Source organism: Empidonax traillii, unplaced genomic scaffold (genome assembly GCF_003031625.1).
Source record: "Empidonax traillii isolate 1590-97213 ecotype Southwest subspecies unplaced genomic scaffold, ASM303162v1 scaffold22:size5013007, whole genome shotgun sequence".
In the NCBI taxonomy this organism is placed as follows: domain Eukaryota; kingdom Metazoa; phylum Chordata; class Aves; order Passeriformes; family Tyrannidae; genus Empidonax; species Empidonax traillii.
Genome location: NW_020955215.1, coordinates 1956771 through 1981904, shown reverse-complemented (window position 1 = coordinate 1981904; position 25134 = coordinate 1956771). Strand labels below are relative to the sequence as shown.

Here is a 25134-nt window from a genome sequence, read left to right as displayed (position 1 = left end):
GGAGCTTCAAAAAAAAATGTGAGGGTGTGAAGACCTATTGGTTGGCCTGCGGAGAGACAGCAAGTGGAATATGCCTGACATTCAGAGGGATTGAAGATAAAGTAATCTAACTTCTTCATATAAAGAAACCTAACTGTACTTACACTTGCAAAGAATATTAAGTGCAATTCACAACTCCAAAACTTCATCCACGTGATGAAAAACAAAAATTAGTGCAGATCAGGAGGCCCAGAATATTTCTGAAATTGCTCAACTTGAACTTGTAGTACAAGAAAAAGTTCCAGGTTGAGTCTAAAGCCAGTGTTTTAGAGTATCACACGTGTGTTTCTCTTCCCCTCCCATACAGTTTAATTAGCTATCACCCTGAACATTTAAGAACAAATGAATGTGAACTCACAAACTCAAATACCACAGCTCTGCAGCACCATTAAAACTAATCCCACTCTGGTTAATGCATGACACGCTAAAACAAAGATACCTGCTTTAATTTCAGCAAGCAGTGAATTCTAGGAAGTAAGTAGAAATGGACTAGTAAAATATTGTTAATATATTTTTATATGGTAATAATTTAAAGTTTCATTTCAAATACATTGTATCCTCTCAGTAGTGTCCTTGCCATACAATGGCATTGATTTGGCTTTAACTGGGCAAACAGTAAAGTTTTACAAGCACAGTGATAAATAAACTGGAGATCCAATTTTTTTGTTGTTGCTGTTGTTAAAAGGCAAATGATTGAAGTCTGGAATTAAGAGCTGTGCACCACATTTTGGCCCAGTGAAATGGAGGGGAATAAGCTATAAGATAGAAACAAAAAATAAATAGAACTTCAGGCCCCAGCAAGGAAGGGGGCGTGCAGACTGTGAGAGCAGTAGGTGGTGCATGCAGGTCCCTGCAGTCCACAATAGAGAAGGAATGAAAGCACAAAATGCCATTAAAAAATGGAAAGCATCCAGAGGAGTTTCCTGCACCACAGTGACTCCAGCCCTCCCCACATCCACTGCCCTGAGACACAGATTGATGACACGTGCAAACCCAGCAGGGTGTTCACAGGGACAACCACCTAAAGAAGAATTATAACTATTTCCACGTCATACCTGTTTGTCCACCCTCCTCTTACCTGATAAACTCCAGACAAGAAGGTCACGGTGGCTGCCACTGTAATGGCATAGCAGCTCCTGCCACACAGCAGCTCCTGCCCTGTGCCATTCACTGGTGAAGGGGTGGTGTTCACGTGTGCTGCTGCACCTGGGGGGACGCTGAGCACAGCTGGTTCCAAGTCATAGCCAGCTCTCTCCATTTCACGATCCACCACTTGCCCCATCATCAGGCAAGTCACACCGAAGATGCTGACCGAGATGTGGCGGGAGGTTCCAAATATGCAGTAAATAAGGCACGCAAAAAAGGATGTATAGAGGCCGTAAATAGGCTCCACTCCAGCCAAGAGGGAGTAGGCAATTGACTGCGGGACTAGTAAGACCCCCACAATCACCCCGGACATAAAATCTCCCAGGAGATCCTCCCTTAGTTTGTATTTAGGAAGCCACCGTAAGATGGGAAAGAAACCAAAAACACAGTCCTTAACTTTGCTTGGAGTGCAGCTGCAGGTTTTCTTTGCTTGCTTAACCACCAGAGCCTTCATGCTCCTCTTCTTCTCTTGGGGTTCCAAGAACATTCTGTGATGGAAACTGCATTTGGTGTCATCTCCTTCCAGCCCCTCAGTCACTGCGTGGACGTTGTTGGTTTCTGTCACCGCTGCCATCACAAGGACTTGCTAAAAACACAAAGAAGGACCACCTGCATTAAACCATAAATGAATGTACTCTGTGTGACCTTCTTAGAGAGTGAACACAGTATTTATGGAAAGTAAGGGCTGCAAGTGTTAGTTCAGCAGAGAGAAAGCAATTTGGGGAAGAGCCTCCCCATCATATCCCTGTTAATCAAGGAATGACCTTTCCTAGGAGGGAAGCTGATGTCCCATAGAATACACCTGCTGCTGGCAATGTTGTGAAATGGAAAGGAATGCAGCAGCCCTGCTCCTCTGGGAGTCTTCCTTGAGAAAATCTCTATCTGCAGCCCGTTTCACCGCGCAAAGACAGACACAGGTTTTATTGTAGTCCAACAGAAATTCCAATACTATTGCTGAAAATTAACTATAAATGGTACATTTATAGCAATGTACAGCTTGGTCTAAATCTCTTGTGGGTTCTTTTTTTTTTTAATGCAGTGATTGCACCTGCCAAATACCGTAAAGACTTGTTCCCTAAGAAGTGGCATTATTTCAGCCAGTGACACACTGGGAAAAGAAAGTGCTCTTCATGCTTCTTAAGAGCTGGTTTTTCAAGTCAATTACAAGTGACTAAAACAATACACACCAGTGGAAAACATATTAATGGGCACAGGGAAAGGTAAGTGGAACACTACCACTAGAATTCGTGCTCTGTCCAAGCTGCCCACAAACAGTAAAAGAGGGTGATTATACCAAAGCACATTTAATAGTGGAAACATATTGCCTGACTGTGAAAGAGCACAATCTTGATGAGACGAGCCACAATGAAAGTTGACAGTAACAAGTGACTGTCAGCATTTATACAGCACTCCCACTTCCAGAAAACATCCAGAATCCCCCAGATTCTCAAAACGACCCAATGATCACGCTTGGAGGAGACTCCACCCCTACCTTTCAGGTATCTAATCTCACTCACCTTTACAGGACTACAGAGCGTGCTCAGGGATAATTTACAGCACTCACAAAACTGCCTCCAGATACTACATAGTGATAATTAAGTATTACAAAAGCCTGTGTCTGCTCTACTCTGCTTAAGCACATTCTAGAGTTGTATTTGCTCCTGAAGTTTTATTCATTTTACAAGCACAGAGTTAGAAATCAAAAAGCTTTTCACCCACTCAAAGCTCAGCAAATCAATATTGTAAAAGCTGAGGGGGGGAAAAAAAAATCACCTCACGCTACTTTTTACATGTAGCAAATTATTTGGATGAGTTTGATTTCTAGATTTTAGTGATGAAAATCCTCCTGATTCCACTCTCCCTCATGCAGGACTTGTAGACAGCTCTTTTAAACCTGGGGTTTTCCAATGTGCCAGGGAACTCCAGTGTCTGGAACATGAAACCCAGAAAGCTCAGATTAGCTCTGCTGTAAAACATTTGCATGGTAGATGATGCCTGGGTTTTGACTGTGTCCAGACAGCAGAAAAATGTTCTAAGTAAAAATCTCTTTGGCTACGAACCTCTGAGCATATACTGGGTCTTTGTGTTGACTTGCATGACAGCTTTCTCTACGTGGCATGAAAAGGGCCTTTCATGACACAGTCCCTGCCTCTCCCCGTGTCAGGATACAAGGAAATGATACAATTTCTAACCCCCCCCCTTTTCACCCTCTTCTGCCTCACAGTGTTGCTCTGTATTATTTTTGTAACCGTTAGCCCAAACTTGCCTAAGAAAACTGGATTTTCTTCCTAGACATGAAAAAAAAAAATATGGAAAAACCCTCTGGTTTAATGGACAGGACACTCTATATATTCTATAGGATATTCTATACATTTAGATGGGAAAAGGAGCCACTGTGTTTTTCATTTTGAAAGCGGCTATTTATGTACAACTTCATATGGCTAGAATTCACTTTTATCAGTTTTTTTCGGCTTGAGTAAGGTCTTCAGGGTGTGTCTGTTTGCCACAAACTTTACTTAAGATAAAAAGAAAAAGACTACAACACAGAACTGAGGGAATTTCCAGTATCTCTCTGTTATAAGTGACTAAAGATACGGGAAGGTTCTGCAGTTCTGGAGATCTGATGAGTTTTACAGACTCTTTCTGGAGCCCATCTGGGCCTTTCTTTCTGATCCCATGACATGGCAGAGGTGAACCTCCACCTGCCTGGCATCTGCCTTTGGGGGAACACAACCAGCAGCACAGCTTGGACTTCATTCCTCTGTCACAGATCACAGTCACTTAACAGTAAGGGAAAAATGGATTGTGAAGCTCATTCACCTACTGAAACAATGTACTACAAGCTTAAACTGAAGATGTGAGTATTTAAGAGTTGAAATTAAATCAAAGGTCAATCAGAAGTATCCCTTCTGCTACACTCCTCTCAGTTTTCCAGATTATTTTTCTACATTTCATGTGCATGAGTTGACACTGTATGTGATCACTACCCACTCTCACGTACCTGCTTTGCTAGACATGAGAAGTTAAAAACAAATGTATAAACACATGATCTAAAGAGACATGATCAATTCCTGAAGAGCTGTAAAGGAGAAGCAGGTGAATCAGAAATCCATGAACTGAACCAGAGCTGGACTACTACCTCCAGGTCCTAGGAAAATCTCCACCTAAGAGTATAAAAGGAGAACACATCACGACATTTTGACAAGTAAATCTTTGACCTTCCTTTTGTTGGACAACAGCCTTTTTCAAATAATGTCTTCACTCTTGTGGAGCAACAAGGAAATTCAATATAGCCATGATAACACCGAGATAAGCACTGGAACAGCAACGTATACACCTTGGAATTTGACAAAATACTTAACATCCTCCAACAAAACATTCTAGCCACAAACATTTACTTCAACAAAGGACTTAATATAATGTGAATACCAAAAAAAGGCATACCATGTTTAAGCAATGCATTTGGGAGCAGAACTACCTTACTTTTGGCACAATAACCACCAGCCGTTCAGTCATGTGGGAAAACCCGCAAAGCCAGACAATAAAACCTCGCTTGTGTGAAATACGTAATCTCCTCCTACTTCAGGTGTCGGTTCTCCTGAGCAGCAGCAACAGCAGTGAAGCTGCTCACCAGCCTCTCCGGGGAAGATCCCATGGAATCGGCAGCCAGCCTCTCCAGGAAGGTCATCTCACCTCCGAGAGCAGCTGTCGAGCGTGTTGGCTGCCCTGCCCTGCGTGAAGCAGATCCCTCCTGCAGACCAGCCACAGTCTCACACAGTGCTCCGGCAGGTTCCATCCGAACTGGATTCCTCACGGAGAGTTTGCTAAGAAGTACCTCCATCGAGTCAGGGCCCTCCTCCAGCCCTTAGTGTTGGCAAGCAAAGGTGAAGCACTGACGAGCTGCCGTGTCGGGCGGTGGAAGAGCCGCCCAAAAGTATTTCCTCGGGCAGTGGCCGCCAGCTCAGCTGCCCACACGGCCCGAGCCCAGCTCCATCCGCAGGGAGAGAGCCCGCCACGGCTCCCGACGGAAACCCACGCACTGGGATTGTGCCGGATAACGGCGTGCTTAGAAGAACGCTGTTTGTTGAGCTGGTTGAGGCTTTTTTATGCTAAAAAAAAAAAAATCTGCAAGAAGAAGAGACACCAAGAAGAACCCCACGCGCTGTTTACACTCCTGAAATTGCGGGGTTCTGCTGAGAGCTTTGGGAGCCAACCAACCAGCAGTTTACATTGCCGGGAGGGAAGTAAGTTACAGCAGCATTTTTGTTTGTAAAACAACATTCACTTTCACCCGCAGGGTCGCGAAGACAACATTCAGTTTCACCCCCAGGGTGCCACTGCCTTCACATCCATCCCCTCGGCTCCCGCCTCGGCAGGAGCTCTCCCTGTGGACCCGCTCCCATCTGCCGCTTTCCTGCTCTTACCCTGCGGAGCCGCTCCGAAGCGGGGCTGTGAGCAGGAGCCGAGCACGGTCCGCACCCGGACGCCGCTGCCGCCCCGACCCCCAGCCCGGCCCGGGCCGCCTCCCCTCCCTCTGCACTCACCGCGGGGCCGCCGGCGGCTCCTGCAGACCTCGGGCGGGTGGGACAGACGGACCGACGGACGGGCGGACCCAGCCCGGCAGCTCCCGGCGGCACCGCCCCGGCAGGGGCCGGGAGCGGCGGGCAGGGAGGACGGGCAGGGCCGCGCCCCTCAGCCCGCCCGCCCCGCTCCACTTCCTAATGGGTTCCACGTGTGGTGCGAGTCAGGAGGGGCCCGCGGGGTGGCTGGTGCGGAGAGTGGCTCCCGGGTCCTGTTCCTGTTCCTGTAGCCGGGGAAAAAAAAAAAAAACCTGCAGCGAGGAACGAGCCGGAGGGACCCGCTCTGTTCTTGAGGAACCCACGTTTCAGGCAGAGAAGTTCCATTCAGGCTTCTAAGTTGAAAGATTGATCAGGGTTGGTAACCCGAGGTAAAAGTGACCGTAAACTTTCCGCAGAGAGGGAAACTGCAACAGTTTCTGGCAGAGGAAACGGCCTCTTTTTCCTCCGAGGTACCACTAGGATTCGTAAAAAGTCTTTTAAAATCCCTCTGTGATGTTTGTTTTGTTTTTTGTTTGTTTGTGTGCGTGTGTGTCGGGGAGGTGCTTCCACCTGGGAAGGACGGAGGATCCCTGACAATGCTGGTACTGAAAACACCAGGTTTTTGTTCGGTACTCCGTTTTTATCTCTAGGCTGGAGGTCAAGGCTGGAGGGGCCATGCCCAGCCTCGTCTGCCTTTCCTTCACAGAAAAGCAGACATTTGATCTGAAATCAAACATTGCCCAATATTTGCATTCCAGGTGGAACCTTGAGCTGTCAAAAAAACCATCAATACACAGTTGGAGAAAGCAAGCCCAGCTTCAAGCCTGCAGAATCCACGTTTGTGTCTTTCAGTGTTAGGCAAATGCTATCAATCTTGCTGTAGAAATACTGAATATTTACGTAGGAAACATTTACCCTCTCCATTAGGGTTTAACTAGATGTCATGGTAGCTAGAACAGGCAAGCTAAAAAGGAAATAAAATAGCTCCCTCCCTCTCCCCTGACTGTCAAAAGAATCAGTGACTTTGACTTCCCAGTCCCCTTAGGGACTACCACAGGAGTTTTAATTGAGTTTAAAGTATATGGTGACTCCAAGACGATCAGAGTGAATCTGTGGAAAGATTGACATCTATGACAAAAGCACTAAAGACGAGCCTTTTGCGTAGGGACGCTGCAGAATCCTAGCAAGAAATCACAAACCCAAGCAACAGGCGTTACAGCATTTTCATTCTTGTTCTAGAGGTATAGGCTGTGGAACAACTTGGATCATGAAATACATCATGTCTTCGTGGACAAAACAGGCAAATAATATCTTCTTGGAACATGATATTAAAAAAAAAAATTCTAAGCATTGTTTTTTTCCTGAACATTAAGCAAATATTTAAGATGCGTTAAGTTTGGAGATGGAGAAGATGGGAACTGCCTAGTTCCCGTCTGTGAAATCCATCTGTGTGTCAAAGCTGGGACAAACCTTCCTCCCCGTCCAGGCATCTGGTCACCCAGACCTGCTGGGCTGAGAAGGCCCCAGTGTCAGACAGACAGAGGCCTCGATGTGGCAACTCTGCCTTATTTAGGAAGCCCATCAGACCTCGTAACAGAAAGAGGCCTACCCAAGTATTTGAAATGCATTTAATTTAATTCAGTCACATCATTCCGTGCTTGGCAAAACCAAAAAAGAAGAGCCATAAAATCAGCTACTTCACTCACCTCCCCTCTTAAGGCTTCTATCAAGGATGAGACAAACGCCAAGTAAAAATGAAGTAGGTGGAGGAAAGGGGGCATAATAAAAAATTAAAGATGTGATAAATCAGAGTTCTTAGATAGTCAAAATACTTAAGCCATAAAGATATCAAAAAAGAAATAAGCTCTGTCCATATCTCAGGACTATGTATGTCACAATTATATTGCTATCAAAAGAGTGTTCAGCACAAATATCTATGCAGAACTGCTACACTCTCAGTGTATGTCATGGTCTTCTAGAGTCAAAAACTAATTAGGTAATAAAATTTTCGGTGTTGTGTGTTAAAAAGTGTAGTTAATTGCTGGACTCCAGTGTTTCTTACATTTCTTTCATCTAGACTTTAACCTCTTTGTTTCCTTAAGGCTGATGCATGGAATATTAAAAGTAAAATCTCAAATTCCCAAGTTTCTTTGCAAACAGACAAATAGGGGGGGAGGGGAATTTAACTGCACCATCAGCTTAGTATCTGACTCAGAAATTCTACCTTTCTAGATATTAATTTTCATCCAAAAGCTTTGTGAGCCTGCAGCGGTATTAAAGCTTTTATTTTTTCCAGTCTACTTGAAATCCTTTGCTTTTGTCATCTAGTAGGGATTATAAAGTTCTTATCTCCCTGATCACATGAATTTTGCCTACAACAGAGTCACCTTCTTTTGCTCTGTTTTGGCAGGTGTTCGCATCAGCCCCAAACTGAGTCTCATAAATCTCACAGTGAAGAGCTACCTGTACTTTTCCCTCCAAATTAGTTGCTTGGCAAGTTTCATCCAGACAATTAATGCCTTTGTTTTGGTCACCAAGTCCCGCAGGCTCTGGCTGTAAGTTAAGCCAAGTACTTCAGTCTTAGTGCTGTACTGTATTAGCTGTGACGGGTGTGCCAAAGGCAGCGTCACACCTGTCTAATGAGAGCTGCCCAGCTCTTCCTGAAAGCACAAATGGCCTTTGCCCAGCCTGCTGCAGACATACTCCTTCTCAAACTGCTCCCAACCCCTCTGAAAGCATCCTGTGAATGTGGCTCCACTTGTGAGAACTGGATGGTTCAGGTTTCTGGGAGGACCCTTCTCTAAACAGGTCACAGACACTTCTGCCAGGGGCTCAGAGATTCAGGGAGCTGATGGCTGGCATGGGGGAAAGGTGAACTCGGTACCTCATCCTTTCCCTGGGGAAAATAAATACCATCATGATGTTAAAAAATTGTGAACTGCTTGGGGGTAGCTATATATCCAGAAAATGCTGCTGAGGGCAGCTGCCTGAAGCGTAAGAACTGCTCAGCACTCTGCTGCCAGTTCCCCTTTCCTTCTGCTAGTGATGGGAAGAGTGGACTCCAATTCTCCTCCTATAGCCTGTGGCTGGAGGTACAGAAACATATGTTTGTAGTGCCAGTTTTGCTGAGGAAATGCTCAGCTGATATTTCAGAAGGGGCTACAGAGGTGCTGATGTTTCCTAAGTGTAGTCAATGTAGGGTGCTCTTTGAGATAGTGGGGAGGGAGTGACTTAAATAAAATGTTTGAGTCAGTCTCACTCTCTGTAGCGATTTGCAGCAGCAGCACTGAACTGCACTGGCTGGTGACAGCCAGAGAGAAGCCCAGGTAATAAAAGTGCTGAAGGACAGGCTCATTTCTTTTGCCTCATTTGAGTGGTTGAGTGCAGCTGTCCTTCGTGTCTTGCTGCCTTCAAGCAGTAAGGAATATCTGCAAAGTCACCTTGAGCTACTGCTGAGCTCCCAAAATTTGGCCAGGCACTTTCTGTTGTGCTGACAGTTGATGTGTGCAGCAGACCAAGGACTGAGGATACATTACAGCTTGGCCAGTCCATCCAAGCCATGAAGGGAGATGTTACTCTAAATCTGATATGCAGTTTGCTGCATTTAGTTTTAATCCCTGCAAGTAGATATATGTTATCACAGGTGACAGAATAAAGTTGTAACCATGAATCCCACAAAAGCGCACAGAACTTTAGCCTTTCTTTGTTAAAAATACTTTTGTTGGAAACTCTGTTTTGCAGTATTTTTATAATTTATAGTAGAAACACCCAGGTTGTGAACCTACGTGTGGAATCTGGATCCCAGCTAGGCACAGAGCAGCCTCCAGCACCAGAGAGTGAGCCTAATTGCCTGGAAGCATCCATGAAATCCCTTTGTGGAGCTGGCATGTGCAGTAAAGGCTACATCAGGAAAACACAGATGTGCTTGGTTAGGAAAGAACATCCACGCCTGGCTGAGGGAAGTGATTGTCCTGCTCTGCTCTGCACTGGTGTGGCCTCACCTCGAGCCTGGTGTGCACCACAGTATAAAAATACCTAAAGCTCTTAGAGAGCATCCAAAGGAGGGACATGAAGATGGTGAAGGGTCTGGAGTGGCTGAGGTGACTTGGCTTGTTCAGCTGGAGGAGACCAATGTCAGACCCCACTACGGGCTTTAACATCCTCTCAAGAGCAGCAGAAGGGCAGCTCTGATCTTTGCTCTCTGTGACCAGTGACAGGACCTGAGAAAACAATAGGAGCTGTCTCAGGGGAGGGTTAGGCTGGATATTGGGAAAAGGTTCTTCCCCCAGAGGGTGGTTGGGCACTGAACAGGCTCCCCAGGGCAGTGGTCACGGCCCCAAGGCTGACCAAGAGCTCAAGGAGTGTTCAGACAATGCTCTCGGGGACAGGGTGGGATTTTTGGGGTGTCCTGGCCAGGGCCAGGAGCTGGACTGGATGATCCTTGTGAGTCCCTTCCAACTCAGCATATTCCATGATCTGTACCCACGGAGATGTGGCCAGTAAAGCATCTTTGTGTGCTACTAACCGTGGTGGTTACCATGGCTCTTTGAACACTCTGTGGAAGCACTAAAATGTTGCCTCGAGGTTGATCCATACAAAGATAAGACACTGCTACAAAGACACTTGTGTTGAATGGGATAATCCAAATCCGTAGCATGGTCCTGAACAGCTTTCTACTGCAGCCACCCACAAACAATGCTCTCAAGAACTAATTCCTGGTAATGGTATGAAATCACACAGCCTTGCTTATCTGCACCATTTATTTGGTTATCCAGCCACCTAATGACAACAGAATCACCACAAACAATAGTGCACAAATATAATGAGAACCACGAGGTGATACAGCCCACGGTTTGGAAAACAACAGAAATCAAAGATTTTCTTACATTCATGTTAATTCTTAGCACTTCATTTTTAAATTTGCATCTGCTACAGAATTGATTTGAATGGAAGGGATGCAGGGGAGGTCAAGACACTTGGCAGATTCTCATTATTAAAGGTAATTTTTAACAATATTAAACTTTTCCTTTCCAATTCAGTTCTGATGTTTGTTCTTCGCCTCCCTTTTTCTTCTGGTAATTCGTGAACCAAGAAGTTTTATATCTGTCACACGCTAGTCCTTTACTTTGGTTTGTCCTGTAGGAATACACAAGATGGAAAAGTTGTCATTACTGTAACAATAGTCATATTTTATTGCTATGTTAAAAACATACTTGACAAGTTGCTGCCAAGTAGAGCTTCACATTGCCTCAGAAAACAATATTTCTTTTCTCTTTCGAGGAGCTGTATCATTCCATATAGACCACAGCCATTGGTATGTCTGCAGAAGACAGCTCACAAGACAAATAAATGGACATGTACCCTGATTAAAAGATATACCTCCAGATTTGCTCCAAAAAATTAAAAAGTGGTGAAGAAAGTAGGATTTTCCTTTGAATTTATGGATTAGGAAAAACTTGTTTGCAAACTGCAGTTTCAGCGATAAAAAATTAATTAAAACCATCTTTTATATGACTTCTAAATAACATTTATTCAAAGAAGCTTGTGGAACAGATGCACCACTGTGCCCAGCAGAAATATATCTGAGCACTGGACTAGTGCTATCTTAAGAGAAATAGTGTTCACACATTTCATATCTCCTCCCAGGTCTGGGAATCCTTTCAGGCACTGGGTTCGCTCCAGTTTCTGCTCAGTTGGTGGGAACCCCTCTTTGGTCTTTGCTTGGAACAGGCTCAGACTTTAGTGAGTGCTGAAGCAAACCCAGTGTCTCCCTCAGGCTGAAGATAAATGATTTCTCTGGTGAGTTCCCAGAGATTTCTGCCCAGTGCAGATTTTGAGAGCTGTGCCCTGAGGCTGCACGTCTGCTGGTTCACCTCTGGCAAGGAGAGGAGATGCGTACAAAAAAATGCCATTCACATTTTTAGGCGAGAGATTTTCTCTGCGAGACTCAAAGTGCCAAGCCAGAGTTCTGAGGAATAAACAGTATTTTCTAACACTTAGGAATCTGAAGAGGTACCAATAGCTGAAGCCCCACTGTAAAGAAACGGTGTTGAATGTTAGTGCCTCATGAAACACAAATCACATCTTGTTAACAGCGAAATAAGATATGTTAATGGACCTGCCCCTCCTCTTTTGAGAGGAAGGACAGCCTTCCAGACTCTGCTGGGCTCTCCTTGAAACTGAAGCAGAGAAGCACAGGACATAAGGTCCTCAAATAAAAAAGTGCTGGAGAAATTTGTCAGCAAATTTCTCATTTTTTAAGTAAGGAAAAGGATTTACCTGTTCCACTTAATTTGGTTGGCGAGTACACCTAAAAAAAAAAAAAAAGAAAAAAAAAAGATGGAGAAGAATGGGTAAGAAAGCTAGCAACAAATTCAAGTTTAGGGCTTTGTACTGTATCCCTGGGTCTCATGGTCAGAGATCAGCTACGTGGGGATAGGGGTGGGCAAATGAAGAACACATTTCTTGAAAGCACGACTGAGCACCCAAAGACATGGGAAGTTGGTGGGAGCAGGAAACTACATCAGATAGAGAAGAAACTGGCCTTGCACTGCTTAGGAAAAGACTTCTTCCTCATTATCCGCAGAAAAAGTCTTTCTGCCCCCTTTCCCCCCCCCCCTCTCCAACACTCCCAAGATCCCACACAAATCCACATCAGCCCCTCAAGGCCATGTACGTGCCCTGATTAAAGCAGATGCCGGTCAGTGGCCATCAGCCAGGACTGTGAGTCCCATGGATTGCTCTTTTCCAGTGGGTCAGCAGCTCAAGGCGGGTGGGTCGGGGCAGCTCACCTTGCAGTTTGCGCAGGACGCAGTCCAGGTCCCTCGTGAAGTACCGCATCAAGCCTTGGTAGCAGCCAATCCTGGTGCGATCCACCTGCACCACCACCACATCTGCCCTGTCAATGTTCGAACTCTGCCTCGCAATCCTAGGGCACAGACAGTCACCCCAATAAATGCAAACCATTTAGCATTTAAAAGCTAACAGACTTCCTCACTAGGATTCTTTGGAGGGTCCTACAAAGAGGAGGGTGCTTTGGCAACATGAAGTATTGGGTAAACAGTTGTTATATAACAACTGTTATATACTGTTATTTGTTTATCAAAGCTGGATGGTAACTTTCAAATGCTTATAGGGAGAAAGGGGGAGGCATTTTGATGACAACTGTGTGTGAATAGTGCTTTGACTTGATGCTGTCGTAGCACAACTGCTGCCGTGACAGAACAAAAATGCCAAACATACTAAATGGTGTCCAGGCTCCTGCAAAATGATTTTGATCCCATAGGCTAGAATTTGACGTGCAGCGCAGTTGTAAGTAACAGACTGCACTGCTGTGAGCACAGCCCCAAGGTACGCAATGATTCAAATCCAAGTTCAAACTCAGCTTTAATCTGTACAAGTTACAGAGATGACAACATCCAGGTAGATGTTTGAGCCAGCCCTTCATGCAGCTGGGGCCTTCAGTGCTGCTGCAAAGCCTCCTGTGGATCTCTAACTTACTGTCAGTGTGGATTTGCACCACCGAATTACAGCTGACACCCAGGAGTCACTGAGGAAGTTATAAATTAAGCATATCACTTGCAAGAGAAGCAATAATAAATCTTTCCAGCTACTAAGCTTGTCCCCAAACCAAAAACTTTGTGGGAAACGAGCCAGTTACCTCTGCAGCCAAAGGCTGTTCACTGGGACTCAGCTGAAGGAGGGTCACCCATGCACACCCAAGAGAGCGCCGCTGTAAACTGAACCCTATGGGCTTCATCTCAGATACAAACATTTTTCTGGCAATAAATGCCAGTGGTTTTCATCAGAATCCAGCAAGGAAAACAAAATTTAAAGGGACCACTAGAGCAGGAGGCAGGTATTTCTCCATCCTTGTTAATTGTGTGGATGTGGTGCCCTCTGTCTCACTGGAATAGGGAACAGCTTTGCAGCACAGGGTGGCAGGACTGAGGGGCACAGGCAGTGGGGTCTGATTCCAGTTATCACACCATATTTTTTCTAAGAAGAAAACAAGTGTTTACAGGTGGAACATACCTGTCTGTGGCCAGTTGAAATTCCTACAAGGACGATTATCAAAAAATAAATAAATAAATAAATTAAAAAAAAAAAAAAAGAAAACGAAAAAATTTGTTAGTGTGATTATCAGAAAGGGAAGCTGCCTGAGAAATAGGCATATCCATGAAGAAAAACTGAATATCACTGCTTACCTTGAAGAAGAGGAAAATATCTTGTCGCTCTCTCATCTTCTGCAAAAGCTGAAGATTCTGCTTAACCTCCTTTCTCCTCTCTTCCATTTCCTTCTTCACTTTGTTAATGTCTGCCAGTTGCTTTCTCTCATTAGATTGAATGTCACTCAGGATCTTCTTCTCTTTCTTAACCAACTCTGTCTTTAACTCGTCAAACAGCTTTTGTATCTGAGAAGTCACTGTCTTTGTATTGGTCTAAATGAAGAGATTAAGAAAATGGGGCACTAGCTCAGGAACCCCACACTTCAGCTTAGTGCCTCTCTTTATCAATTTGGATTGTATCTGTCCTTTGCACTGGCTTTAGAAGGAAGCAGACAGTAAGTATTTGCTTAGAATATCTCATTAAACAGAGGCTTATGAAAATTAATCCTGATATAGTCACAAAATCAGATAAAATTCAGCTACTAATGTGAGAACTGTATCTGTACTCGGTCAGAACTCCACCTGTAGATGCAAAATGCTTTTTTCTAATGGGTAGAAAACTTTAAAAATATATAATGATATATACAATCTGTGGTCTGCCAGTCCTGTAACCTGTGTGACCACAATAAAGGGTGGAATCTCCCAGCTGGTTCCTCCTGTGGAGCTGTGCCAGGAGGCTGTGAGAAACTTGGCTTCTGGCAGTTTCTTACACCACTGTTTTCCTGGTTTTGGATTATATCCCTTTCTATTCATCTGCTTTTCACGGCATAGTTGCCATCACTTACTGCTGGGAAATTGTGAAGGAAATTGAATTAGCAAGGATCTGGGTACCAACCTTGAGCTGATTCTCGCTTTTCTCAAGATCTTCCAGGGCGGTAACTAAGGCACTTTCATTTTGCTGCAGCCGTGTCACTGTGTTCAAGAGTTTAGTCTGGCAGAAGGAAAGACAGCATTGAGTTTCATAGCAGGGACAGCCTTAAACCAGACTGGCAGTTTGTGGAGATGAAATGGCACAGGTTCCTTCTGCCTGCCCTCTTTCACCAGTGAGTCCTTCCTATAATAAACTGTGTTCACTTGTCTCCTCATAAAGATAGGGCATAACAGGAAACTGTTTCATTTTTATATATGTGTGACTTTGTGGTAGGTTAATTAATAACTTTCCCTTTGAGTAAGTAAATTTCATTTTAAATCAGTAAATCTCATTTTATCTGTTAAAGCTTCACAGAATCTTCACATGTGCCTTAATGTGGTCCAAATCCTTAGTTTTCATCTGTCAGCAGCTGTGGGATCTCAGGATAAGGTAATAACCAATTATCTTTTCTGAAAATCAGCAAAACAGCAGTACTTACTCACCCAGCTATTTATTTTAAGGGATACCATCATCGTTGAATGCTGTGGAACTGCACAATAGCACAGTTAGAGGAGACAATAAACCTTGTTCTTTGGGGATTGGGCAGTCTCTGAATGGCTTTGGTTGCTTCCAGCAGTGTTTTCACACCTTGAGCACCCACGAATGGCCATGACAGACACATCTCCCAGACTTCCATTTTTTAATAAAAATCATGCCAGAAATTTTAGATTTTCCATGAGATAGTTGTCACAGCTGTCACAGAAGTTTTAATTTTTGAAATATTGAAAGACAAATAATCAAACTTCATCAAGGTTCCTCTCACCAAAACCCTTTTACAATTCCTCCTGAACAGCTGCATTACCGATTTCACAGGCTATCCTGGGGAGTTTTAAAAATAACCACCCAAGAGGAACATGCAGCAGAGATCTCAGTTTACCCACAGGGATGGATCCCCTCTAGTCAGGGCAGTGTTGCTCCTTTACTGGCCCCAGGGATGAAGGAAACAGCCTCTGTCTCACACAACCCACTTGTGCTTGGCAGCTCTGAATTTTTTATATGTAATGTGAGGGAGGAAATTTGTGATAACTGCAAAGGGTGCCTCCTACTAATTCCTGAGGAGGCAGTGATCTGTCCTGAAGTTCAAAGTAAGCCAGGCATTTCCTGCCCAGGCACTGGGTTCCTGCATGGTCTTTTTTTTAGGCTCTAAACTGAGCCCAGAAATTTCAAATGCAAGGCACGGAGCATAGTAAATGCATTTTATCACCTCAGTCTCAGCTGATTCTGGAGCATTTCAAGGGCAGCAGCTGGACTCAGAAGAAGGAATGTGGAGGCCCCATGTCTCTGTATCTGCTGGGCCATTGGCTTAGCAAAATTTATGGCAGAGGGAGGAACTGCAAAATCACATAATCAGTTAGGTTGGAAAAGACCTCTGAGATCATTGAGTCCAACCTGTGACCCATCCCCACCTTGTCAACTAGAGCAGAGCACTGAGTGCCTCATCCAGTCATTTCTTGAACACCTCCAGAGATGGGGACTCTCACTCGCTCTCCCATTTTCTCACACGCTGAAGGATTTACCCATCCTTGTCCCAGTCAGCCCCAAACACCTCTCTGCTCTTCTCCCTCTGCTTAGCCTGCCAGGCTGCTCTGGCAACACAAATGATGAAAAGAAAAGAAAAGCAAATTCCAGCAAAATGCACCAGTCCCTGCTGGGGCAGATATGAAATCCCTGGAGCTGTTGCCTGCCTGCCCCCACTCCCCACTCCAATCCCCATTCCCTGGTAAAAGCCTCACTGCCCTTCCTGTGGCTTCCTCCAGGTCAAGGGGTCAGAGCAAATCCCGCAGGAGCTGTGGGGAGAGAAGAGCTCCTTACCAGCTGCTGGTCATGTCCCTCCTTCAGGGTGATGACCCTGTGGTTCATGTGGGCCCCCCTGGTGAAGCAGAGCATGCAGATGTACTGCCCCTCCCAGCAGCAGTAGTATTCCAGCATCCTGCCATGCTGCAGGCACCTCCTCTCCTCCACCACACTGCCTGCTCCCACTTGCACCAGGATGTGGTCCCGGTAGGAAGCCTTGGAGTTGTGTTTGTTCAGATGGGACTTGCACAAGGACGCATCGCAGATCAGGCAGGTTTTCACCGCTGGCTGGGTCTCATCCAGGCAGTACTCACAGGGGAACACCTCTGTCCCCATTTCTTCAGAGCCCTTGCCGCGTTTTTCTTTGGAAGTCTTGGCCTGAAATGCCTTCACGATGTTGCACAGGTGGAAATTTTTCTGCAGCTCCAGGTTGGGCCCCAGGTAGAACCTGCACACGGGGCAGGTCAGAGGAGCCAGGGTTTGTTGCTGGGCTGTGAGCACCTTCAGGATGCACTGCTGGCAGAAGCTGTGACGGCAGCTCAGCAACACTGGGTCCTTGTAGAGGCACAGGCAGATGGAACAAACGAGTTCGGCCTCCAGGCTGGCACCTCCTTCAAATTCTTCACTAGCTTTTTCCATGGCTGCAGAGATGAGGCCCAAGCCAGACTGCGAGAACGAAAACTAACAAGGCGGGAGACCCAGCCCAGACGCTGCAAATACTCCCTCTCCACCCCCGCACAGATGTTCCCTCACCCAGCTCCACCCTCAGATGGTTCCTGTGCGCCCTGGCAGCCACTTGGGGAAGTTTTCCCTCAGTCTCGGGCAGCACTGCTCTGGTGTGAGCTCCCGCCGGGATGCTGGGAGCAGGAGGGGCTGGGGAGGGCACAAGATGGACAATTGTCTTGCAGCCTTCTGCCCCCTCCCCCCCAAAAAAATTTCTCCATTCCACAACAATGGCAGCAAATTTGAGATTAACCCTGGCTGAGAATGAGCCTAGCAGGGGTAAGCCAGGAATACCCTCTGCATTGGCTACAACTCCCCAACAGTCCCAGGTACTCCCTAGGGGTAAAATAAGAACCCAAAGGAAAACTGAACTGGGACTTGTTGAGGCACATCTACCAGCAGCCAGCTGACAGGAAAGTGGAGGTTGGTAAAAGCTCTCAGGCACTCTAAGATAGGAATAGCCCTGTACCATGTCATGAGCCTTGCTTACCCCTCTTTGTGCTTACCCTCCTGTGTACTACCTGAGACAAGGCAGAGCAGCAGCCACTGCAGGTGCATTTGGGAGACCCAACTCTACCTGCATGGTTTTCCATATCATTTTGGTATATAAAATGAAAAAGAAAAAACACAGCTTTCTTCCAGGACTGAACACGAATATATTTTAGCATATGCAAACCTGCAGTGTCCCTCAGGGTCTTTCACTGTCTCTGCTGGGATGAAGAGCTTCTGCTTGGGCCGCTTAATGCAAATACTCTGACTCTGTCTGAAGGCAACAGAACCACAGGCAGCAGGCAGGAATATCATCTCTTCCTCTCTAAGGTGTTTGGACAATCGTAAAATCTTACTAATCCATACCACATATGGCACAGGGGGTTTTGCTTCTGCATCGGATGCAGGACTGGCAGAGGCAAAAGATGCTGCCTTAGAGCCAAGATCAGCATTGCTGCTGCTTAGTTTTATTGCAGTTCATACTGTGCTCTCAACTTTAGGACAAAATAAACTGCCACTGACTTTTGCAAATTAAATGACTTTAATAATGTGCTGCCAACACAGTATTTGATACAGCTGAGCAAAAACAAGCAACTTAATGGTATTTCCATCATGGTTAACAGAACAAATAAGAGAGAAGTTCTTGCAGTAAGAGGCAGTGTGCTGTGATATACCCCACAGAAGCCATTACAACCACCCACAATCCGTTTTTTGATATGTAAGCTTAGCACCCCCCCTGCGCAGCAATGGTCCCAATTCCTAGGCCTGGAAATACAAAGTGACACCTTCTCCTTACATCAAAACAGGAGCTTCAAGGAGCCATCAGACATGCTGTTGGCAGCATGGATGGGATACTTCAAAGGGATGCTTACTGCCTCTATAAGCCTGAGGCTCTTAGCAGGATCTCCAGCCTTGACAGACACGTTAAATAAAGGCAGACTGTTTCTTCCGCAGTCCAGTTTTGTGTTTTCTGATGGCCGTTCTACTTCGAGGCTGTTGTCCTAGGAACATGCAGAGGTAATCGTGAGGCACTTGCAGGTAGCACTCAGACAGCGTACACATGATTCCAAGCTTCCAGCAGCTCTCATTGATGGTGTTCACCTCCCAGAAGCTCTGGTCACTCTGCATGTCTGGGACAGCACTGCACATATTTGAGTCCTGTCCTGCTTTTGGCTGGGATGGAATTCACTCTCTTCTCAGTAGCTAGTACAGTGCTGTGTTTTGGATTCAGTATGAGAATAATGTTGATAACCCACTGATGGATGGTTTGGCTGTTGCTGAGCAGTGCAAGGGTCCTGAGTCAAGACCTATCAGTACCTCATGCTCTGCTAGTGAGGAGCTGCACAGAAAGCTGGGGAGGACCATAGCTGAGGCAGGTGACTCAAACTGGCCAAAGGGATATCCCACACCATAGAACACCATGCCCACACCATATAAACAGGGGGAGGCAGGCAGAAGGGGCTGATCACTGCTCAGGAACATCATAGAGTGGGCAGGCAGGGAGCAGTTTTATTGTGCATCACTTGTTTTGGTTGGGTTTTCTCATTCTCTTTGCTCCTTTCTGTTATTGTTATCATTAGTAGTGGTATCATTATTATTATATTTTGCTTTGTTTCATTTATCAAACTGATATTATCTCAATCCACAGGTTTTACAGATTTTTCAGAATTTCCGAAAGTACCCACCAAAGCTCATACTTGAAGTAGAGCTGGGAGGAGGAGTGCCAAAGGAAAAAGGAGAGTAACCTGGATGTGGGTAACCTGGTTGACCTGTACTGCTGTGAGGAGTTGAAAACAGCACCCCTTTAAAATATAGAGAAAGAGAAAAAACACATTATGATTAACAGATAATTGTGCATTGATGAAAGCTAGACTTCCCAATCCAAGTCATCCAAGTCATCCAAGTCCAACTCACCCAAAGCATTAAAAGCATATGTTAACTGGAACACCTTCTGCACTCTCTTAGCTTCTCCTATGTAATTCTGAGGTGGTGGACAGCACATTTTGGGAATTGCTGCTCTTTCACAGTTTTAGCATGGTGTGCTTCTTAGTGTACCCAAGGCTCTACAGATGGTGGCCAGTTAGGTGTGCACACCACTCACTGTCACACACGCTCTGACCTCAGCTGTCTCAGTCTTGACCCATGGCTGTCAGCAAGGGCTGAAGCATCCTCAAGACAGCAGTAACAAGGGAACCCTGATTTTTTCCATTCAGCTGGACAAATACCCCACCATGTACAACCACACTGTAGGTTGAGCTTCCAAAGCATTACAAAAAAGCAAAAGTATTTGCACAAAAAGAGCAGAGTATTTATGTCGTAAACAAACTCCACCTGCTGCTGCTGTGATGAGTTCTCAACTTTTCCCTTGAATCAAAGGGATGCCACAGACAAGGGAGGAGTTGCTATTATCTTCTCCCAATCCTTATGGAAAACTCCTAGAAATTCCACACCTCTTTACCCAGAGCCTGTTTTAACAGTGTGTATCCAAGGCATGCCCCAAAACACTGAAGTCCAGGACAAGTTTCCCTTTTGGTACACACATGTGCAAATTAGCATACAAAGTTAGGAATCAACACTTCTAGGGGCACTTCGTGTACTTGGTGTCTTGTATTACAACCCCTTCTCAAAGATGTTTTGTTGACTCTTCCATCTTGCTTTTGGTATAGTGAAATGATCACTTACCAAGTGGTGATGGTTTAAATGAGGACTCCATGTTTGAAAGGAATTCCTGGAAAAGGTGTAGAGTATTGCGTGTTGTTGATTCATCCACAGCAATAGGTGAGTTTGTCAGTTCCACACCATCCATGACAGCAACTGGCTTGCGTTCCCTAATACATGCAGAAAGAATCATAGAACCATAGAATCATAAAATCATTAAGGTTGGAAAAGACCTCCAAGGGCCTGATTGCCACACTATTTTTGGTACAGGTCAGGATTCCATCGGCTTCTTGTCCACCTGGGTACATGCTGGCTCATGTCCAGCCACTGTTGACCAGCACCTCCAGGTCCTTTCCCACCAGGCAGCTTTCCAGCCACTCTTCCCCCAGCCTGTAGCTGGGGTTATTGTGACCCACGTGCAGGACCTGGCATTTTGCCTTTATTGAACCTCATGCAGTTGTCCTGTATCGATACAGCCTGTCCAGATCCCTCTGCAGAGCCTTCACACCCTCCAGCAGATCAACACTCTCGCCCAGCTTACTGAGGGTGCACGCCATCCCCTCGTCCAGATCATCAGTAAAGATATTAAACCTTGGGAAGATCTTACCTGGTGTGAATTGCTGTAAAAGCCTGGAAAGACATTTTGAAAGCAGAATTAGCGTAGCACAGGCCAGCCCAAGAGCTGTGTATCTCTGGGAAGGGAGATGCTGTTAGGTACCTTGGTGAAAAGAAGTACATCTTTCTGATTTCTCAGAGCCTCCAGCTCCTGAACATCATGGCTGGCTGAATGCTTCTGCTTTTCATGGTTCTTTATCTCCGTCTGAATCTGAGAAAGTTGTTGCTTCTCATGGTCACTGAGAGTTTTCAGGATCTCACTTTTTTTTTCCTCAAGCTGCAGACTGATCTCTCTGAATAGGCTCTTCAGCTGTTCCCTCTGCAGACTCTGCTTAGTCTATTAAGAAAACACTTTCAAAGCTGTAAGGGACTGTGCAGGGACATTTTCCACACAAGCTCTCACTCAGAAAAGGGCTTGTTCTTTTCTGGGATGAGAGAAGTAACTAAAAATTGAATAAAGTTGGAAAATAAAAAAGCCACACACCAGCCACTCATCAGGAGGCATGGATTTAACAACAACTTTCAAGCCTAACTAAGAATGTACCTCCCAGACCGATAAGAAAGTTGTTCATCATCCTCCCTCAAAGAAGAAACCTCAGAAATACATGAGAAATCACCCAGGATCTAAAAACCTTCAGAATCCATGATCTGGGAAAAGGCAAAAGAAAACTTTATCTCATCAGTTACCAGCATGCAACCATCCCCAAAGTGATATGGAGCCTTGGAACAAACCTCTACTTCCTTCTCTTGTTTCAGCAGGTTTGCTATGCTTTGATCCAGCTCAGCTTCATACTTTTTCACTTCTCTCAGAGTTTCAGGAAAAACACTCTACAAATATAGCCAATGGGAGATATCAGGATAGGACTCACACACATGCATGAAACCAGCAATTTTATAGACATAGGCTAAGCTAGACTTGCCAAAGGTTTGCTCACTGCATGCTCTCAGGACAAATCAGGTTTTACTGCAAGATTTTATCCCTGAACAAATGCCTCAATTACCAGCACAAGAAAAATCATTTGAAACTGAAAAGTGTTCATGTATAATAGCCACGCATAAAGCTACTTCTGCTGCTGGCAGCTTCCCTTCTGTTACTCTCTCATTAATTTTCTTTGCATAACTGCAGCTCAGGCTGACCTTTGGCTTGGAAGTGCACCGAGTGCACCAAAGCCACGAGCACACGGTCCCACCAGTTTGCCCAAACTCTCCCCTCGGCACGGGAAGAAAGTGTTTACAACATCTTGTTTTACATCCCAGGGGCCAAGCCCAGAGGGAACCTGGGACTAAACCAAGAATAAAAGCCCAAGATGGGAATTCAACCCCATTCTGGGTCTGCAGTTCTGAAACTCGGGAGGAGTCCCAGCCCGGTGCTGCGGGCAGCTCTCCGTGCAGCAGCGCCCCGTGGTTTTCCTAGTGCAATCCCTGATCGAGCCGCTGTCCCGGCAGCCTCTTACCTGAGCACGGCCAAAAGCCTCCTCCAAACTGATGATCTCGTGGTCCTTGTGGGAGCTGAGGACAGAGCACAGCATGCAGATGCAGACCTTGTCCTGCGCGCAGAAGCATTCCAGCAATTTGCCGTGCTGGCGGCATTTCCTCTCAGCCAAAGCCTGGGCACCACAGGGCTCCACCAGGGCGTGGTTTCTCTGGCTGTTTGAGCTGTGCTTGCTCAGGTGGGCTTGGCACAGGGAGGCTTCGCAGGTCAGGCAAGTCTTCACGGCTGGCTGGGGCTCCTGAAGGCAGAAATCGCACAGGATCACCTCCTCTTGCCGCCTCGAACTTTCCTCCTTCTCTTTGCATTGCACTTCCTGCTCTTCCTCCCCTTGATGAGCAGAAGCATCCAAAAACTTCTGCGCTATGTTGCGGAGATGGAAGTTGGGCTTCAGCTTCTCGGCTTGGCCTATGGGGGTAAGGCAGAGTGGGCACTTGGAAGGGCTCTGCTGGCATTTCTGTTCCTCCCGGATGCACACCTCGCAGAAGCTGTGACCGCACCCCAGGGACACTGGGTTGCTGTAAATGTCCAGGCAGATGGGGCAGGTCAGCTCGTCCTTCAGCCTGGCCGCAGCGCCCGCCTCGGCCATGGCGCCCGAGCCTCGCAAACAGGAGCAACGCCCTGCTGGGGAAACGAAACTGAAAGCGGCAGTGGGGCAGGGCCTCCCGTTTGCTCTGCGGGCAAAAAGCTGCTGCCTCCTCCCCCTTGAGAGGGAGGGTCTTCCCTTTCCTCCGCCGAGCATCCCGCATCTCGCCCGCTACGCGGCAGAAGCCTTGGCCGCCGCAGGACGAGTTCAGTTCAGCAGCTCAGGGCTGGGAGCTTGGCTGCTTGAAGGGTGACAGGGCAAATAGTCCACCAGCCCTGCTTACACGGGTCTGCAGCAGCCAGGACTCGGAGCGGGAAGGAAAGCTGGGGAGGAGTCCCTGTGGGCATGGGGCAGCTGGACAAGCAGGGAGAGAGGTCCCCGAGCTGGCAGGGGGCAAAAGAACCAAACCTGTCCCTGTTCACCTCTGCAAAGGCACCTGGATGGACCTGGACAACAAACTGGGACCGATAAATGCTGAGAGTGGGCAAATGCATCCGTTACTTAAAGTGCAGCCTCCAGAGTCCCTGGACAGACCTTGAGTGGCCCAAAGCTGAGGTCTGTGTCAGGGAGTGGGAAGCAGAGCCCAGGGCAGGATTTGGTGTCGGCTGGCACTGCTCAAGGCACAGGTGGGAGCTGCAGCTCCAAAAAGCAGCCCAGGACAGCTCGCTGGGCAGTGAAATGAAGTCCAAGCAGCAGCTGTTTCACACTGGTCAGGGGTAGGAGCCTGGGGTGTGCTGCCCATGCTACCCTGCTGCCCACACTGCCTGCCAGGTGCTAGCTAGCCCAGGGCAGTGACCAAAGCTGTCCTGTTCACAAAAGCTCATGACTGACTGATTTTCCCCTCTCACAAGGCACACTGTGCCTAGCCCAGGAGACAGATAACACTGCCTCCCTCCCCTCCAGCCCTGTAAGATACTGTGTGAAAAGGAGCTGTTTTATCACTAAGTTATGCCAAAATGAAAACTATCCCACCGGCTTTTTCCAAATGGTTGGAACTAATTGCTGGGACTAATGGAGCTGCTGAACTGATGTTGACATTCACCAACAGCTCCCTTCAGTCTCTAGGTCTGTTCTCAAAAATTATCCCCAATTAGCAATTATACTTGATAAACAATATCAGTTGTTCATTTTCCAGGAAGCTGCCTGGGAGGCACAGGTCAGGCTGGGAGGACAAACCTAAACTGTGGGTGTCTCTCTCCCTGCAGACTTTTCCTTCATGTGTTCCAGCCTGGGAATCCACTCCCGTGCCTCTGCTCCTGCATGAACCCACCCCGGGCACATCAACACTATCTGCCTCAGCAGCATCCCCACATTTCCCCTGTTTTCTTCTGTCCTGGCACTGTCACTGTGCCTGATGTTTGGTGGCCCTGCAGCCACCTGGTTTTGGAAAGCAGCAGGGAATGGGCTTCCAGTGAGTTCTCCACTTGCAGCAGTCACAGGGATGAGGGGCTGGGTTTGGGGTGGGATGCTGGTTCTGGCTCTGTGGCTGCGCTGAGGGACCCACACTGGGCTCCTACCAACTGTGCTGGAGACAGACAGGTGTGGAGCTGCTGCCTAAATTGGTGCATACCTGCAAAAAACCGGTAGCTGGGACAGCTCAGCACCTTGCAGACCTGCTCCTTTCGGGCTGCTGGGATCCTCCCGCTCGGCCGCATCACCAAGGCACGTTCTTGATAAATCCAGTGCAACCTCTCTGACCTGGTGAGTCCTCACAGGGGCTGGCACAGGGCTCCCGTGTGCCAGATGCTCCAGGGCAGCTGCCTTCCGTCCCATTGCTTCCACAGCCTGGGCTCCCCCGATGACCAGGACACCAGGACACCCTGTGCTGGGACACAGTGGCTGTGTCTCTGGGAAAGCAGGCTGGCTCCCTGGGGACTGCTCTCCTGCTTCCAAGGGACTGTCCAGGTGCCATCCTGAGCTGTATGGCTGCTGCATCACCATCTAGAGTGTTTTCCACA

General features: G+C 46.7%; 2 protein-coding genes across 4 annotated transcripts in view; both read right to left on the bottom strand.

The window, feature by feature from the left end:
* Positions 1 to 5788, bottom strand: part of SLC26A2 (solute carrier family 26 member 2) — a 10233-nt gene extending 4445 nt beyond the window's left edge. Inside the window, exons 1-3 of one of the 3 annotated variants that reach the window (XM_027901788.1) lie at positions 5730 to 5788; positions 4664 to 4667; positions 1118 to 1771 (exon numbers count right to left, since the gene is read on the bottom strand). In XM_027901788.1, coding sequence (XP_027757589.1) covers positions 1118 to 1759 — 642 coding nt within the window. In that variant the 5' untranslated portion in view covers positions 1760 to 1771; positions 4664 to 4667; positions 5730 to 5788. Of the gene's footprint in view, positions 1 to 1117; positions 1772 to 4629; positions 4805 to 5729 lie in introns of those variants that run through there. The other 2 variants (XM_027901797.1, XM_027901781.1) reach the window with 2 other exon arrangements.
* An 8052-nt stretch (positions 5789 to 13840) lies between these two features.
* LOC114067291 lies at positions 13841 to 23198 on the bottom strand. Its single transcript, XM_027902614.1, has 10 exons — positions 22556 to 23198; positions 21832 to 21929; positions 21205 to 21436; positions 21094 to 21116; positions 20511 to 20656; positions 19514 to 19630; positions 18185 to 18237; positions 16635 to 17297; positions 14748 to 14843; positions 13841 to 14185 (listed from the first exon to the last, which is right to left on the bottom strand). The coding sequence occupies exons 1-10, from the start codon at positions 23177 to 23179 to the stop codon at positions 13841 to 13843; spliced, it is 2397 nt and encodes a 798-aa protein (XP_027758415.1). The 5' UTR covers positions 23180 to 23198.
* Between the last annotated feature and the right edge of the window lie 1936 nt (positions 23199 to 25134).

Excerpts from the sequence above, each read along its gene's own strand:
- LOC114067291 (XM_027902614.1), bottom strand. The coding sequence starts at position 23,179 with ATGGCCGAGGCGGGCGCTGCGGCCAGGCTGAAGGACGAGCTGACCTGC. Across the intron at positions 14,844-16,634 it reads AGGGACATGACCAGCAGCTG|ACTAAACTCTTGAACACAGT; the intron begins GTAAGGAGCTCT and ends TCCTTCTGCCAG. Across the intron at positions 14,186-14,747 it reads AAAGCGAGAATCAGCTCAAG|ACCAATACAAAGACAGTGAC; the intron begins GTTGGTACCCAG and ends CTCTTCATTTAG.